At 33.6% G+C, this 17,412-nt stretch overlaps 1 protein-coding gene across 5 annotated transcripts in view; it reads left to right on the plus strand.

Annotated features, from left to right (window-relative positions):
* DMD (dystrophin) overlaps positions 1-17,412 on the plus strand; it is a 1,043,683-nt gene that overhangs the window by 499,029 nt on the left and 527,242 nt on the right. For all 5 annotated transcript variants that reach the window (XM_054291254.1, XM_054291257.1, XM_054291256.1 and 2 more), the window contains one exon: positions 4,548-4,698. In XM_054291254.1, the coding sequence (XP_054147229.1) occupies positions 4,548-4,698 (151 nt within the window). The remainder of the gene's footprint in view (positions 1-4,547; positions 4,699-17,412) is intronic.

The following is a 17,412-nucleotide window of genomic DNA, read 5'->3' on the forward strand; positions in this document are numbered from 1 at the left end:
ATTGCATAGATATTTTTAAAGCTTAAGAGAGTTGCAAAATCTGCTACTCTTTCACCCAGGTCACATTATTCAAGCATTTCTTTATTTTCCCTAGGCGTAAGTTGTTACCTACACTTAATCCAGGTGTTGAGGCAAAGTTCTGTAAAATACATGATTGCATCTCTGTTATGATGAAGGAAAACTTTGTAGGAAATAAAGAATTGGAATTTTCTAGTTCATATGCCTAATAGATAGTTTTAGTTAGTGTAGAAAAAGAATGTATGTTATATAAATTTTATGGAGTGTTTCTATTTAAGCAATTGATGCACAACATCCATTAGAATCTAATGCATTTGCTGTATAATTATTATTTGCAAATGGTTATTAAATTTATTGCTCTCTCATGTATAATAAAATATGGATTTGTATATGCCTGAAACCAACAATGACTGACATGACCTTGCATTTTTTAGCCTATTTATTTGTAATTTTCTTTGACAGACATGGACACTGAATGGCATGATATCACTAACTAGGGCAAAAAGAATAATACAATCAATACAATTCAAAATAGTGAAATATTTATAATGTAATTGTAATGCACAATTTTTTTAATTTATGTCATGCTGCAGAGTCTAGTTTCTGGGAAGAGGAGAGAAATTAAGTTTTGAATTGATGGATGGCATTCCTATGGTTGTTTTGGTTGCAGTTTATTATTTGTTTGGTAGTTTATGGGTGAAAAACAGGCTGTAAAGGTATGAATGGAATATGTAGAGTTAAGTGTTGTCCCAGAATGGACCCACTGCAAAACCTGAGATCAAGATCAAGATACAGCAGTGTCTAAAATGAGATAATCACTTTGAGTCCAAATGTAGAGAGGATATAGGAATTAAATATAGATTAAGAACTCACATGAATTGTGTGAAGTCAAATGAAAACATCAAAACCTGTGAAAATGGGTTAGCTCTTTCTTTAAGCAATTTAATTGTAGGAGTTGCTTGACAAGAACAAGTTTTCTTATTTTGTTTTCTGTAAGAATGGCCTTAAATAGAAAAGTTAATGTTCTTACTATTTAATACATAATTATTTACTCTACTTTGATGTTTGTGTATTTTTACAAGGTGCTAATTGTGCAGAATTAAGCTGACAAAACTGCAAAATTTGAAAATTTGTGGGTTAATATTAGCATAATCCTGCAGTATATTGTTTAGCAACAGCATAGAAATCAAGTTTAGGGATTGTTTTTGCCAATATGAAGAATAAAATGCATGTTTCTTGTAATACCAATTTCCATGACATAAATCATGTCTTTTAGGAAATTGTATAAATAGCATTCTTTTTCTTGTGGTTTAATTGATTGTGAAGTTTTGCTAAACCAGAATCTTTGTGAAACCACAAAAGTGGGTTTCATAGTATAAAGGAATGTTATCAAAATACCCAGGAATTAATCAAAACACAGATGCAAAATTAAGATTTGGTTTACAACAACAAATCATTAGCCTTTGTACTGCCTTTTATGTTTGTGTCTTCCCTGTTTTCAAAGATCTTTCACCTTTGCACAGCTTCCTTAAAACACCAGCTTTGTGACACAGACCATCAAGTGCAATCCCATTACACAGTTTAGAGATCCACTGACAGTGTATATCCAAATTGGCATTTGTAAATCTCTGTGCAAGATTATGTGCAATGCTACCAAAGAATATTAAATTTTACTTATAGAAAGACAGGTCGGAGAGGAAGGAAGGAAACAACCAATACTTTTATGACTTAGTGTAAATTGTATTGTGTACTACCCCAGCAGTTGTCTTTGATTGCTTTTTTTTTTCTTGCTTGCTCTCTGGAGACAAAATAAATCCATTATGTACTAATGTGATAAAATGAAATTGCTCCCACAAGTCACTGCTTAACGTGGTCCCTGCTGGAGTGTCAGTACATATATGAAAAAATTGAACCAGTGTGGCATTTGTTTTTTGCTTATCAACCCAAACATGCTCAAGATAGAGGAATAAAGCTGCCTTATTGTGTCAGAGCTCATGTACAATGCTCAGGTGCCTTGTAATTTGTGCCAGTTGTACATTCACATCCAGAACCTCCTGCTTGGCTTCAGGATGTCTCTTTGCACTATGTTATTGAACATGTGCTAAGAAAACCAGAGAGAAACACATCAGAAACGAAATAGTGCCCAGATTTCAGACAGTCACCCACTAGCCACTGCTAGTGGCCATTCATGAGCCACTATTTTGTCTTATGTTGGTCAGAGGGAAAGGATTTGAGCAGAGGAAGACACAGAGAAATGTCTACGTGGGGGTATTTTAGCTCAATGACTTGTCTCTGATGGCAAACAAGGGTGGATCCCTAGGTAAGGGTGTGCAAAGTCTTTAATTTTCCTCTGCTCCACATTGTGTGCTTGAGGATTCCTGAGGCTGACATACTCTTTCTGGGTTTCCACAGTCCTGGGAGTACTGCTCTCTTATGAATTTATTCTCCATTCTGCTGTGCCAAGGCTTCAGCAATTTAGCTGTTCAGCGTTGGTCGTTAATTAGGCTTCTCCTTTTGTGGGTTTTGAGCTCACCACCTGGTAACAGCATTGCTCATGATAAAACAAACAAACAAACAAACAAACAGAATCCTCTTTGTTTTTAAAGTTTAAAAAGCTATTTGAAGTAGTATCATGTGTAAGCAGATGTAATACAGAGATTCAACAAGAGAAACTCTCACTTAGGTATACTCAGGAGAGGTGTCCCATAACTTCCCAGAGCAGGGATCTGCTTGATGTTGTTCAAATGCACCCACACCTGCCACTGCAGCAAAAATTAATTTTTCTCTTATCATTGTAACATTATTTAGGTATTTAATCACTGTAAGAGCCTTGAATTTTAGTCACTTAGCCTGTTGATAAATTCTCTCTGTTTTTTACTAATGTTTTGCAAAACATTAATATTGTATTGGTTTATACTTATACTGAGTATTTTTATTGGTTTACACTTATAACGAGAGTAGCAAGGTTTTTTTAAGACATGAGCAATAAGCACTGGGAATTTTTAAGCTTTAAATATTCATATCTTCTTGTTGTAACTTTTTATTTTTCTTCTCCTTACAACTGTTATTTCCCAGAGCAAAAGATGGAGGAAGAACATCGAGTGATGGGAGATTGAGTTTGCAAGTTCTGGAATGCAAATTCAAGACTACTAATATCAAACCCTACTGATTTTTTTTACATTTAAGCTTTTGATAAGCTGCCCATGCTGAGAAGAGTAATTTTACTTTGTGAGGAACAGGAGGAAAGATGTTTTAATATAGTGTCCAAAATGAGAGATGATTCTGGACCAAAAGAAATTGAATTTTGATTCTACTTTCTATGTGATATTTACAAAATAAAATTAATTTTTCCTTGAAACTCTGAGTAAGGTAGTTATATAAAAGCACTGTTATAATGTATGTTTAAATTATGGTTTGATAATTTTGAGCAATAAAATATGATAACCGTGATAAATTATCACAGTCATTTTAGTAAGCAAGTTAGATGAGCGACTACAATATTTAATCAGGTCAATAGTCTGCTTGTATTTTCTTCTAAAAAATGAAAAATCATCAGTAAAATGGAAAAGATTTTCTGTGTTCCCTAACAGTAATGTCATTTTGTTTGGTGAATTAAACTCCTTAACATTCAAATAATCGTATAGTTTGCCCATACAGAACCAGATTATCTTACAGAGAAATAACTGAGCATCTTTGTTTTTATCCTTTAAGTACACCCTAAAATCTATTATAATCCTGTAAAGGAGGATTATTAAACTAAACAACAGTAGCACATTTAATGATGATCTTCTAACAAAACATTCTAGCTAATCTCTGATTAGTTATTACATTTCCACAACAATCTAACACAAAGGATAACTGGATTTCTTAAGATATAGGCTATCTGCAAACCCCCCTATAATCAGTTTTGTAATCTGTCTCCATTTCATTTCTTTCCTATTTGGCAGTGGCCAATTCAAACAGTTCTTGAAGCAGGAGATCAATCAGTCACTCTAGACAAAAACAGGTCACATCTTCCCAAAGTGCTGGAAGTACTCATCTGGTCTTTTTGTAATGAACTATAGACTTGCAGACATGGTTGTAATATTTTTCATCCTTGCTTATTGTTCAAAACTCTATTTTTTTACTGTTCTATTTTTTTTAATCATCCTTTTAATTCAGGGCTTTTTTTTTTTTTAATAATTGTCATTATAAAATACTCAAAGTGGAACATAGGATAAAGGTTTTTTTAAAGAGTCCCTTTGCACAATGCAAGTGGAAATTCACTTGAAGACCATTGCATTTTTGTCAAAAGGATTTTAAAACTGATAAAACAACTGATTTGTGATGCATTTGCTCAGAAATAATTTCACTTCAGAGGTGCTGCCATATTGCCATTTGATATAACTGTTATAAATGCTAATATATTATGCCAGTAATATTATTTGATTTTAACCTGAAACATCCAACATTATTCTCTTTATTTTTTCTCTGTAGTCAATAAATAAACTATCGGAAGATTGTTATTTCATCTCCTTTTATACTTGCAGGCGGTTTGATAAATCTTTGGAAAAGTGGCAGATTTTTCATTCTGACATGAAGAGATTTAATCATTGGCTAAGTGAAACTGAAGAGAAGCTGTCAAGAGCACAGATAGAGGCTGGAGACGTGGGGCTTGTGAAAACCAAGCAATTTATCCAGGTATGATTTGATTAGCCTACATTCTGTTTTTCTGTAGGGTTTAAGAAATTTTAAGGTCTGGGTAATCTATTTGGCAGTTCATTTAAGGAGGATTTCTAGTGCTGAGTGAACAGTGACAATTTTGTTCAGATGTGTCTGTTTTTCTGGTTAACTAAAAATTTTCACTAGCTTGTTGTAAGATGTATTTTTAAATGAAATAAGATATGGGATGACATGGTATATTGTGGTACTTTCATAGCTATAAATTTCTTTGGTCTTTACTTAAAGTGCTTGTAAATTTCCATGTGTTATTTATGACCAGCAGGAGTATCAGGCTTAATTTTAAATTCTCGTGGAAGAAATGTGATTAGCCATTGAGCTGTACAAGAGATATTCCGTGAACGACGTCTCGCAAATGTTGCTCATTTTGTTTCATGTTTTAATCAAAGGACCTGGAGGATGCTTTTATTTGTGAAATGCAGTGTGACAGAATAGCCACTTAGTTGCTATGTGTCCAGTTCCAATTTGTATGCTTTTCATCTTGCAAGCTCTTTGAGCATCATAAGGAAAATAATAACTCTGGTTTCTTGGTAGTTTATTTCATTTCCCTCTTTTGTAATTCAGATGGTAATGGGTATGAAGAATTAATTCCAAACTGATGTTTTGGAAGTAGATAGTTGCACCTGAATAACTTGACCAGACTCTGGATTCATGTTATAAATTACTATTAGTGCATAAGAAAAATGTGCTGTTAAGGTAATTGGCACTTGTAAATTTGAATTGCTGGATTGAATTACTTGATTTCAGGTTGAAAGAAGTTATGTCTGTCTAATATTAAAGCCAGAGGTGTTTTTGAATGCAACACTAACCTACTTCTTGGCCTACAGTTAAAAAAATAAATCATGCCATTTGAATTTTCTTATTTCAAGTCAACTTTTTAAAGATTTACACTGTTATTTCTTGACTGTAAAACTGCTGGACTGAAAGGGAAACAAAATTGTGTGGTGCAAATATATAAAAAATATACACCTATTAAGTAACACAATAAGCTGAAGAAGTTAAATAGCAGTTAATTTTTTTTTCTGTACATTACTTTCACTGCTTTGAATACTGAAGAAAGGTCTCTAAGATCTGATTAACAAAATAGAATGTCATCAAGAAAATAAAGGTGCTTTTTGCTGCATATGTAAAAGGTAGTAGAGCTTATGTGTATGTTCTCTGAAACTTCAACTCCCTTTCTCTGTCCCACAATTTTAATAACATATATATTACTAAGGTAAGATGTGTATCTAGTTAGACACAAAGGTGTTACAAAGTCTTACCCGTTCTTTGCTTTGCCTGTGCACCATCACCTTCCTTGGCACTATTCTTGGATCCTTGAGCACCTTCAAATGAGGTTTACAAAAAAAAATCTTAGAATTTTTTTTCATTGTTTTTCTAACTCCTTGCTAAATCAGCATTTTCCCTTGGAGAAGGTTGATTATTTAGAGTGCCCAGACAAAGGTAAGATGCATTATGAATGTTACAAATGCACTGGGTATGTAGCACATTTCAAAGTCTCACCAGATTAGAAGCATTATTTTCTTATCATCATTAAAAAAGAGGTTTATCCTAAACTGAACATCACACTGAAAGACCCTGAGATAATGTGTTGCTATGCAGAAACTTATATTCAGTGCAAAAGATTGCTTCTGTTTTACATTTCCCTTTGAACTAGCCTCTTTGTCATTTGTTATCCATTTATTATTTTCTTTTGCAACATATGAGATCATTTTGAATATATGTTTGTAGAGTGTTCTCTTCTTTTTGCCATCCATCAAGCTTTTTCTTTCTTCCCTTCTCTCTTTTGTTAGAAATCCCAAGAACTCATGAATTTGTCACTCAAAAATTTCATTTAGTTCAGTGAAACAGACAAAAGTACATTTCTAATGAAAATTCAAGTGGTGCAAAAATAATCCAACTAACCTCAAGAATGCAGATACAATGTTAGTTAACATTTATTTGTGACAGAATGCTAAGTCTCAAGTTGCACTGTTTCCATTCTTTTCATTGCTTCTTTATTTTTCTGGGTCTTGTTTCAAAAGTGTTAGGCTTCTGTGAGGCTGACTGAAGAGATCATTCGAATTTCCATTAGGGAAACAGTTAAAACAGCTGAGTGTTCTGATTTACTAGAGTAGCAACTTGTTTTATTAATGAGATCATGCTGCTTAGTGAACCATATTCAGAATTAACAGGATTTGTTTGAAAATGCTTTACAAGCAAGTGAATAGTCTGGCACTGGAGAAGGAACTGTTTTAGAAAAAGGAAAATATACAAAACCCTCAGATTTGTAATACTATTTCTGAGTAGGACTACTTTGGAAAAGTAAAGATTAATGTGTTCATTAATATTCAATAAATACATAGAGTCAAATGCTTATATAAAATGCAATAGTCAACAGTATGATTAGATGATTATGTTAATAGAGGTTAAAATGTAATTACATTTTTCAAGTGCATTTGGGGAGGGGAGGTGTGTTCCTTTTTGCTGCATAATGGCATGGTATTAAACAACATTATGTATTATAAATAATGTGAATGAAATCTAATAATAGTTTCACTTCAGGTCATGAACTCTTAAATATTCTTATTGGGAATTTTTCACTAGACTTTCTGAGATCAGAACTTATGGTGCTGAGAAGAAATACCATGTTTCAGTTTTTAAGAAAGTTTAATTGACATATTTTATGATTAGGAGACACAAGATTAAAAAGGACATTTCGTGGATTGCACATCATGTAATCCCTTTGAAATGTATCGAACTCTGTCTTCAAATTTATTAAGGATATTTTTTCCCTCTCATTATTGTGACAGAGAAGTTCTTCTATCTCTTTACTCCTTGATGCTTGGTGACTGTTGCTTCTTCACCACCTGCATTTGCATTTAGCTTGTTTATTTTGGTGCCAGGACTGAGCTGTAGTTCAGTTTTATCTGCTCCTCGATGTTTATCCCCTTCTGTTCTTACAGGCTGCAGTCATTTTCCCTATCAGACCGTGTTCAGCACACTAAAGCCACAGTTTTCTAATCTGCTTTCACATGGTAGCTAGACAACTTGTCTCTTGCTTCCTGGGCTTGTTTCTCTCTGGAACATGAGTTCTGAAAATAGCACACTATTACCCAAACTGAAATGCCATCTGTATCAGTGAAGGTGGCTCAGGTGCTGTATTTTGTGGTTGCATCTTACCGTGGGTGAATGCTGGAATAGAATTTTCAGTCATCTATCTAAACTTTGTTCTTTTATTTCCTTATCTTGCGATTGATCTGCCTTGCAGCCCTGATCTACATTCCATTCCATACGAGGAAAAAAAAATTAAAACAAACCAGCAAAACCACCATGTTATGCAGGATACCAATCTAGGTTAACATACAGCAAATAAGCAAGCAAGGATTCAAATTGGGGTTTGAGGGGGGTTGTTCACGTGTCACAGGTACGTGCTAAAAAGCTGCAAAAGGAGGAATTCTGCAACAGTTTCAGAACTGGGATGTGAGGTTACATACCTGAATCATTCCTTCAAAATTTTAAAATAGCATTTTTATATAGAACATTCTGAATATTTCTTCTTTGCATTGGTTTTAAGAATTGCTCAGTGGTCTATATTTAGTATGCAATTGTGGGTTTCAAGTTTGAATTATTTTTTTAATTTTATGTGGTGAAATTTTAGTAGCAAAATTATGAAGTTCCGGGTCTGAATTTTGAAGAAATTTCATTTTATTCATGTTCATTTGTTGTGACTGATCAGTGATGAGTACTTTATTTTTCATAATTTAATTGATTAAAAATATTCTTATTATGTTATTATTAGTTTCTCAAGTATTTTTTTTTCATTTATTGGCATAAATATCAAGAGTGTTTATTTTTTAATGTCTCAGAGGACCTTAATATTGAGTGATGGGCCCTAAAATTTATACTCAGCCTTCTGAGGATACCCCAGGTGTAGAAATTGCTCTGTAAATTGCAGATCTTAACTGATCATACAATGAACTGTCCAGCATTTACATTTTAGGGCACTTATCTCTGCCTGAAAAAGGCTTGTGAATGGCTCATGCCTTCTCTAGACCTCCTTCCTGCAGCACCATACTGTCAGGAACATCATATTTTTGCCTTGTAGATGTTTAAAGTAAGAAGATATCAAGCATCCAGGCTTCAGTGCTGAAAGTCATGGTCATGCTAATAATTTCCCTTTTTTATATCTAAATTGGATTATATGGATTTTGATGATTTAATAACCACCAAATTTAAACAGTTCTTTCTGGAATAGAGCATAAATGCAATCAGAGTAGAGAGGAGAAAAAAGGTGTTTCAGTGCTCAAGGCAACTTCTTTTCTACCATGAAAGCGCAGTGGTAAGCAGGTGGATAGTTTATTCTATTTTCTCCCAAATATAAAGGTTGTAAAAATACTTTTATATGTATGATGATTTTGGCTTTCTTATTTTAGATTTTTTATTTTTACATGTATTTCTTGCTTTACTGAGTGATAAAGATTATTCCAATAATTTATGACTCTCTTTATTCCAGTTTGGATTCAAATGGTTCAATTTTGTTTTACCTACTTAAATTTTGACTTATGTTTTTTGGTGATGAGAGATATTGTCAGAAAACTTGTAGAACTTCAGTAAAATACTCTGTTCAAAGACATTTCTTTCATTGCTTAGTGACTGTGTAAGAGAGAGAAAATACAGAATTTGAAATAAATGAGAAACCAATTTAGCATTTTTTTGCAAGAATATTTAATTAGAATAATGAAGATACATACCAAAATATCCTTCATATTGAATGGACATGTCTGAAAGGATATATGAAATGGTGTAAACATGATTGCCAGCATTCATGACTGCTGTCATATGTTGATTAGGTCATTTATTCAAAGATCACTGGTTTTCTTTTTACTGAGTACCACCCTCTTATCAAACGCCTTTGAGTGCAGAATGCTACTGCCCCTAAGAAAGAAAAGTCTCAGAGACATCCCAGGGATTTCAGTCTTTGGTCCATTTCTAATGTCCCAGTGAAAATGCTTCAAGTAATATCCATGAGCTCTGCATGTGACACCTGGGCCCTAACTGAGCAAAACCCTTCTTTTCTTGGTTTGAGCTCATCTTAAAAATAAATTCTTGGATCTTTCTTGACTGAAGTTCTACCAACAATGGAAAGACTTCATTTTTCACTTAATTCCTAGTAAGATAGTCACTTCTTCCTTACTAAGCAAAATATTAAATAATATTGTGGTGTTTACAAGTTAATTTCTTTATATATATGAACCCTTACCCTTTCTTTTACTGTTAAAAGACTCCTCACCTTTGTTGCTGCTACTAATGGAAGTGATGAAATCCAAAAATCGTTAATTTCAAATTTGTAGTAAAAAGATTTTGTTATTATTTCAACCATAAGAAGTATTTCTTCCCAAATAAATCTGTTATTTAATTCTTTACTGCACACAAAGCCTAATTTACAGTATCCGATTAAAAGTTTCTAATTCATTTATTGTCACTGGTAGTAGAACATTAAAATGTCTGAAGGCTATGGGAAATAATAAATTTAAAGTTGCTTATGTGATTTTGCCTACTCTTGCACCATTAGGTGACAATCTGTGATTTTTATTTAAGTTTTATTGTAAATCATGGCATTGTTTGTTCTGGAAATGGAATTAAATCTTGTAAGTAATTAATTAAGATGCGTTTTTCAAACATTTCATTAGGAAAATGTTTGAAATAGCTACTAGCACACAGATGTAGAGTGGCATAATTTTTATACATGAGTAGAATAAATAAATGTGAGGGTTTTTTTCCTCTCTCTTGGAGAAAACAATATTCTTGGACTGGATCAGTCAAACTCTGGTACCTGACTATAGCTGCCTCATTGCTTGGGGGAATTTATCCTCACCAATTCAAGTGAGTGCTAGCATGTGGGGATCTGGGAAAGTGATTTAGGTCTCTACCTATTTCACAAGCATTTTTTTCTCTGTATAAAAAAATAAAGGAAATTGAGGAGGCATTTTTTTCATAATAATTAATTTATCTTAGTGTTAGGGCTAATCGGGACATTTCTAATGAGTGACATGTACAGATAATACACTTCAGAGTTAAATTTGTTTATTCTTTTATCATGGTATAAATAGAGTAGTTAATCTATGTCTTGGGAGTTTTGGGAAATGAGTGACTACATGAATGACTACTTTGACAGCGGACAATGTTGGCTCTTTTACATCAAAAAAATTATTTGCATTGATTCTAAAGGTCTTCCAAAAGAAAATCTTGTATTGCATCTGAGATCACTATGATACATGATCAAATCTGTGGGTGTTGATGCATAGATGTGAAGATAACTTGTGAGACTTGAACTGGCCAGCCTGGGAGTCTCTAGGCCTGGCCATTAAAAATGCTTACATAAAACAATCAGGGAAGGGTAAAACTCCTGGGGAATAGCTTTCCATACATATTAATTCTATAAATTAGCACAACTAGGTCTTGATGGGGCACTTTTCAGATGGATAGTTTTAATAATCTTATTTAGAACCTTTCATCCCTACAGATTTTACAAATTCTGTCTATCACATACAGATTTTCATTGCCATCTAAAGCCATAAAGTAAAGCCCTGTAGTAATCAGGCTGGACAGGACAGTAGGTTAATGTTATGTTGCTTCAAAAACTGAACTGTTTTAAAAGAACCACTCTGCATTATAAAAATCTGCATTATGAAAACCCTAGAGTTTATGCGGAGCAGAAAACAGAGGATCAGCATCTCCCTTACAATGTCAAAAAGATTACAAAACCTCAGAGAGCTCAATCATATGAAATTAAAAAATCTAGAAAACTGGAGTAATTGTTTTCCAAAAATTACCTTGTTTAAAACCATTTCTCATGTTGTGTTAAGGAGTTATCAAATACTTCATTACCAACATCTACTTGTAAGGAAGTACTTTAGAGAGAGGGTATTTATTTATTTTGTGCTATTTAAAGCTCCTGGAAGAAATTTTTCTTCATATTGTTGCTCACATCAAGTTATGCATGCAATTAATTTTCCATCTAAAATAAAAAAGTATTTTATTTTAGTGAAGATCATGGCAGAAGTTCAGGACAACATTAGATATTTATGAGACTGTTTTTGATCTCAATCTTTTTTTTTCTATTATACTTCAGCAGACAGCAAATATTGCATTTCTTAGTCTTCTAAAAATAAACACAATACAGATATGCTGTAGCCTCTCATTCAAAATCCAGGCTTTTGATGTGTGAAAAAAACCAACTATATCAACAACACAATTCTTAAAATCTTTAAAATCTGTTTGACTTTTTACAATAGAATGAAGACCACTATAGGAAAAACCCAAACTTTTGTTTTGTGGGTCTAAGTATTTTGCATTTGCCAAATATCTTCTAAATTCAAGCAACTATTCTACCCTAATTCTACTTGAAAGGAGAAATAAATATTTTCTTTTGCCCCACATACTAAGACTTTACAAGCTTCGTTTTTCCTTGAATGATTGAAGGACATATGATATATTCTGGAGTGTGGCAAATTCTAGTTTTGCATTGATCAGAACAAGAGTATAATAGACTGTTGTACTCATGCTCTGATCATGCTCTGACTATATTAAATTTTAGTTGTACATATCTCAGAATTTTGCTAATTTCAAAATGGCTTCTTGAGTTTTGTTTTGGTTTGTTATTTTAATAAATACTGCAAAGACTTGGCATGCATAAAGGGCAGTCCTGTCAAAAATGCTCGAAGGGAAAGAAAAAATGAAAGAGAGCATATTCTGAACAGCTTTTTCAATACACAGTTACTATATTAGAATGGCAATTATTTCTCAGTTTCACAGTATTATGTGTCTCACCATATCCCTCCTAAGGTGACAGTCAAAATCAATTATTTTTCATTTCTGTGATAATGTAGTTTAAAGGAAGATTTATAAAGATGTACTGAAATTGGGCAAGGTCCTGCTATTGGGTGGGTATTAGAAGTCAAATTAAAATATCCAGGAATTAATTTTGGTATATAAAAATAATATTTCTGAATTTCAGGGTCCTACAATGAGCAGAGAGTTCTATGAATGTTAATTTTCCATTTGTGTGGTGGAAATGGGAACTATTATTCACCTGTGTTATGTAAGACAGTTCATACAAGTTTTATTCTACTGAAACCTGGAAATAGGAGCCAATTATTTTATATGAATTAGGTGATCAGCTATATTTATTTTTTTTCCATTATTTGATAGCCATGTTCTATTGCTTTCCATAGCAAGACAAGGTAGTTCTCTGCTCTCTCTTAGTGGGAAGAACATATTAATGACAACTATTAGGTTTTTTTTTTCTTTTATTCTTTTTTTTTTTTTTTTTGGTACATTATCTGGCTACTTATCTCTCATGAAGCTCATCCTGTTTTCCATGATTGAATCACTGCAGTTGTCTTAAATTAAAACTGGATATTGTTTCTTGAGACTGCAAGATGAATGAAAGGTTCTGATCACAAAAAATTTATTTCTGTGCTTTTGCAAGAAGCACTACACCAATCTGAAATATAAGACTTTGTTCCTTTAAGAGTTGTTTTTAACAGCTGAATTAAAAAAGATCTGTTTTGTACATTGTATGTAAATCATTGAATTTAATGGGATGACTTGCTAATAAGTGTTTCTGTTATGGTTTTAATACTGGTATTTTATAAAATTGACTGCTTTAAGAAAAAAACCCCTACAAATATGAATATTTTGTTATCAATGTATTTAAGACTTTTGTTTGTGCCTGCAATGGCAAAAATACCCAACCAAACAAAAAGCCAACCAACCAGAAGATCTCCCAAAACAATCTGATTTTGTCTACTTAACTTTCCAAAGAGTGAGATTCTTTCTATATTTCTTTCTAAACTGTTTGAGAGCTTTTTGTCAAGAAATCTAACAGAATTCTTAGCACAAATTAACATCTGCTCTGAGTGAATGAGCATTTGGTAGATGTTGTTCAAGAGTAAAGTAGATCTCAGGAACTGCTCCAATAACACAAAGTACTGTAGTGTTTTCTATTAGATTATAAAGGCTCCAAGGCAAGGATTGTTTGTTTGTAATTGCACAGTCTGGTGATGTGGGGCCTCAGTTTTAGCTGGGTTTTCTCTCAAGATCTCAAAGCCAAACTTTGCATTTGTGATCAATACAGAACAAAGATTAGGAACAGACTGAAAATACTTACTGTGATTAGCTTAAATGATTTTGCAATTTAAACTGTATACTTCAGTTTGAGTGGGTACTCAAACATATTTAAACCCATAGGTTGTGTTATATTTATGTACTGTTTTGAGTTTTGGAAGACACACCAATATAATTTATGACGACTGACAAGAATTTTTCTTTTGAGTCTTGTGTTAGTACTTATGTTACTTCTGAGTGTCATAGGATTTGAGACTCAGAGGAACTCATGCTCCTGGGAACATCCTTGTGATACTGCCTCAAATAAGGCCTGTTCTGGTATTTTCTAAATTTACTATCATTATCCTACCTCATTACCTCTTTTTTAGTTGTAATACCTTCAGCAGTGGTTCCTGTTACACAAGGCTGATGATTCTGCAATCTTGCCATAAGCAAGGCAAAATAGAGAGTAAATGAAATTAGGCTGCTAAACTTATTGTCTTCGTGTTTATTTGTTTGTTTGTTTTAGAAGGGAAAAAAAATTAGGACCACAACAGCATGTGTTTTGTTTTAAAAGTACTCACAGAAATGGATTCCAACAACTAATTCTAGTGACTTTAATTTTTTGCTGCAGTACATCATGCTTTTGGAATATAGGAAATTTAACCATTTAAAAATCTTAAATTATTAATCAGGAAATATCAAATAGGGGGAATGACCCAGTTACAATTAAATTAGGCAATGGCCTAATTACAGATTCATGATAACAACTTTCATACCAAAATTGATTCACACGCCTGCACATCAAGAGAGGTGTACAACTTTGCATAAAGGTAATTCCCCTCAGTTTCAGTGGAATTCAGGTTAAATCCCTTAATATTTCTGAGCAGGAATGGGTTGCACATTGAGGAGTAGAAGTACATGAGGGGGTGTGAGCCTAGGCCTCATCATCAGGGATGGTTTTGTGAGTGTTGCAAACGTGAGGATTCGGGATCTCCAAGAGCCATCCCACTCAAAGGTGCTGCAGCCCAGAGTGCTCAAGGAGATCTCAAAGGGACTCACTCAGGACTACTGCTAATAGGGTCATGAGATGATTGGCTTAGTCATCTGCAAAATTTCCATCCTCAGAACAGTTACAAATAGAATTTCCAAAACATGGGAAAATTCCTTCTAGAATTCCAGCAAAAATTGTACCACTCCATGTGGGCTGATTCAAGTAGGAAATATTTCAGGGCTGTCAGGGGATGACTGATGGTTCCCCCCCGGGGTTGGGCAGCTGACGTTCCTGTTGCAGTCAGTGTTGTTCCCACCTGGATCGTGCAAGAGCCCCTGGTACTCACAGAATCACAAGGTTGGAAGAGACCTTAAAGATCATCGAGATCAAACCAACCCTAACACCTCAACTAAACCATGGCACCAAGTGCCATATCCAGTCTTTTTTAAACACATCCAGGGATGGTGACCCCACCACCTCCCTGGGCAGGCCATTCCAGAACTTAATAATTCTTTCCATAAAAACTTTTCTCCTAATATCCAGCCTATATTTCCCGTGGTGCATGTTGAGACTGTGTTCTCTGGTTCTGTCAGGTCTGTATGGTCAGAGGTGCATCACCCTGCCAGCTGGTCTGGTCTAGTGCTTCATCACTCAGCAGTTCTGGTAAAAACCTTTCAGGTGCACATGAAAGGTAAAGCAGGCCTGGGGATGGAGGAGAAAGGCACCACCACAGTCTATTTCTTGTTTCTCTAGAATACCCAAGGACTAGTAAACAGTTCTATGGCGTATGTTGAATATTTCATTTTAATAGATAAATGTTTCTTAATAAACTGAAAGGTAATGGGTTTTCATGGATATTTGGGCTTAGTTTATATTTGAAATGCTGCTGGTATTACATCTTGGTTACTGCATTTTTCTGTTATAGAATTCCATTTTTAATTATTAAACTTTAATGGAACTAAAGTTTGCCATGTTGTTTTTTATTGATTGGTTGGTATGTTTTTGGGTTTTTTTCACATATTCATATTCACTGTTTAATTACATTTACAAAAAAATTAACACATTTTTCAGTACTATTTAGTGTATGGCTAAACCTAATGATTTTGCAGATGATTTGACATTCCTGTCTTTGTCCATCTTTTACTGTAGTTACAAAATTTAGGTAACAGCTATATTTGAGAGAAAACTACAGAGGAATCATAATCTTCCTATTTCTTTACATGCCTTCAAAGAATTTTACTATCTCCTTTGTCCATGTCACAATGAAGACTCCAGGCATAGCTGATTCTTTACCACTTTATTCTGTCCACAATTCTCTTGCTTTCACTATTTTTCAGAATTGTTGTAGGATGGTGTTTTGGTGGTTTGTTGTTTTGGTTTTTTTGCATTATGGGAGTGCTCAAGGCTTTGAGCAGGCTTTGAATTCTTTATTCCTAGAGGTAGATTGTACTTTCAGTTGGGCTGGTGTGTGTGCTGCTTCATTTTCTCTTTGCTTACTAACAGACCTATAGTTCTCTATCACTAGACACTCTCTCTTAGTCTTCAAATTCTGATTTACCTTTTTCCCTTAATACAACTTAAAATCAGATTGCTTAGAGATTTTGACTTGGGCTCCAGCAGATTTCCTGAAATCCTTGGAGACCAGTCAATGGGAAAGTAATGTTTAGTTTAAAAAAACACCCAAACAAAACAAAATAAATTCCTGTCAATGTTAGTTTTGAGAAACAAAGAACAATATTAAGAATCTTAAATTAGCAAAGTTATTTTGATACTGAAACATCAGTCTGGACTGAGATGGAATTGTAAGCATGTTTCAGCAATAAGGAACAAGTAGGGGCATTGCTGTATCCTCATTCCCTCAGATAAGTATTTTGAAGAGCAAATATTTTCCTTTTATTTCATTCATATACTAATCTCATTATACTACTTAATGCTTTGACTAGTTTTTTGTTGATTCTTTTCTAGCTGATTTATTTCTGGTGAGGTCTCAACAGACTTTATGCATTTTATAGAAATTATGTTTTCAAACAACCCTTGGGGTAACCTAAGTGCATTTTCAGAACACAATCTTTGAATGCAACTTTTATTCTTAATCCCATCTTCTTAATTAGGAAAAATTTCATACATCTTATATTTTGACAAAGAGACATGAAGAATTACAATATATTTTGTTCTGCCTATATGGCTTGATTTTTTATTATAATACTGAGAGTGATTGAGGGAAAGAATAACACATTTAGGAATAAAAATCACTTTAATGAAATGTAATTATCTCTTGATTATATGGCTAATTTTCAAATTTTTAAGAACATCCTTGTCTACTTGACTCTTATATTGGTATCTGAAAAAAGCATGCATTTTCTGGCAGTAGAAATTATTATATTGAGCATGTGGCAGCAGGAGAAAAGAAAAGAAAGAGATAAACTTAGTAAAGTTAGTGTGAATGTATAAGCTGAGTTTTAATTCTACAATTAAAGGAAAGACACCAATTGAAGTTATGTTTAGTATGATCCCGTAAAAATATATTTGAACTATTTTATAATACAAATGGGATGTGCACCATTTTCTGAGGCTCATTTATGACCAGAGTA

The sequence above is a fragment of the Melozone crissalis genome, unplaced genomic scaffold, assembly GCF_028551555.1.
Source record: "Melozone crissalis strain CALT ecotype California unplaced genomic scaffold, PUWL_Pcris_2 ptg000090l_1, whole genome shotgun sequence".
Taxonomy (NCBI): domain Eukaryota; kingdom Metazoa; phylum Chordata; class Aves; order Passeriformes; family Passerellidae; genus Melozone; species Melozone crissalis.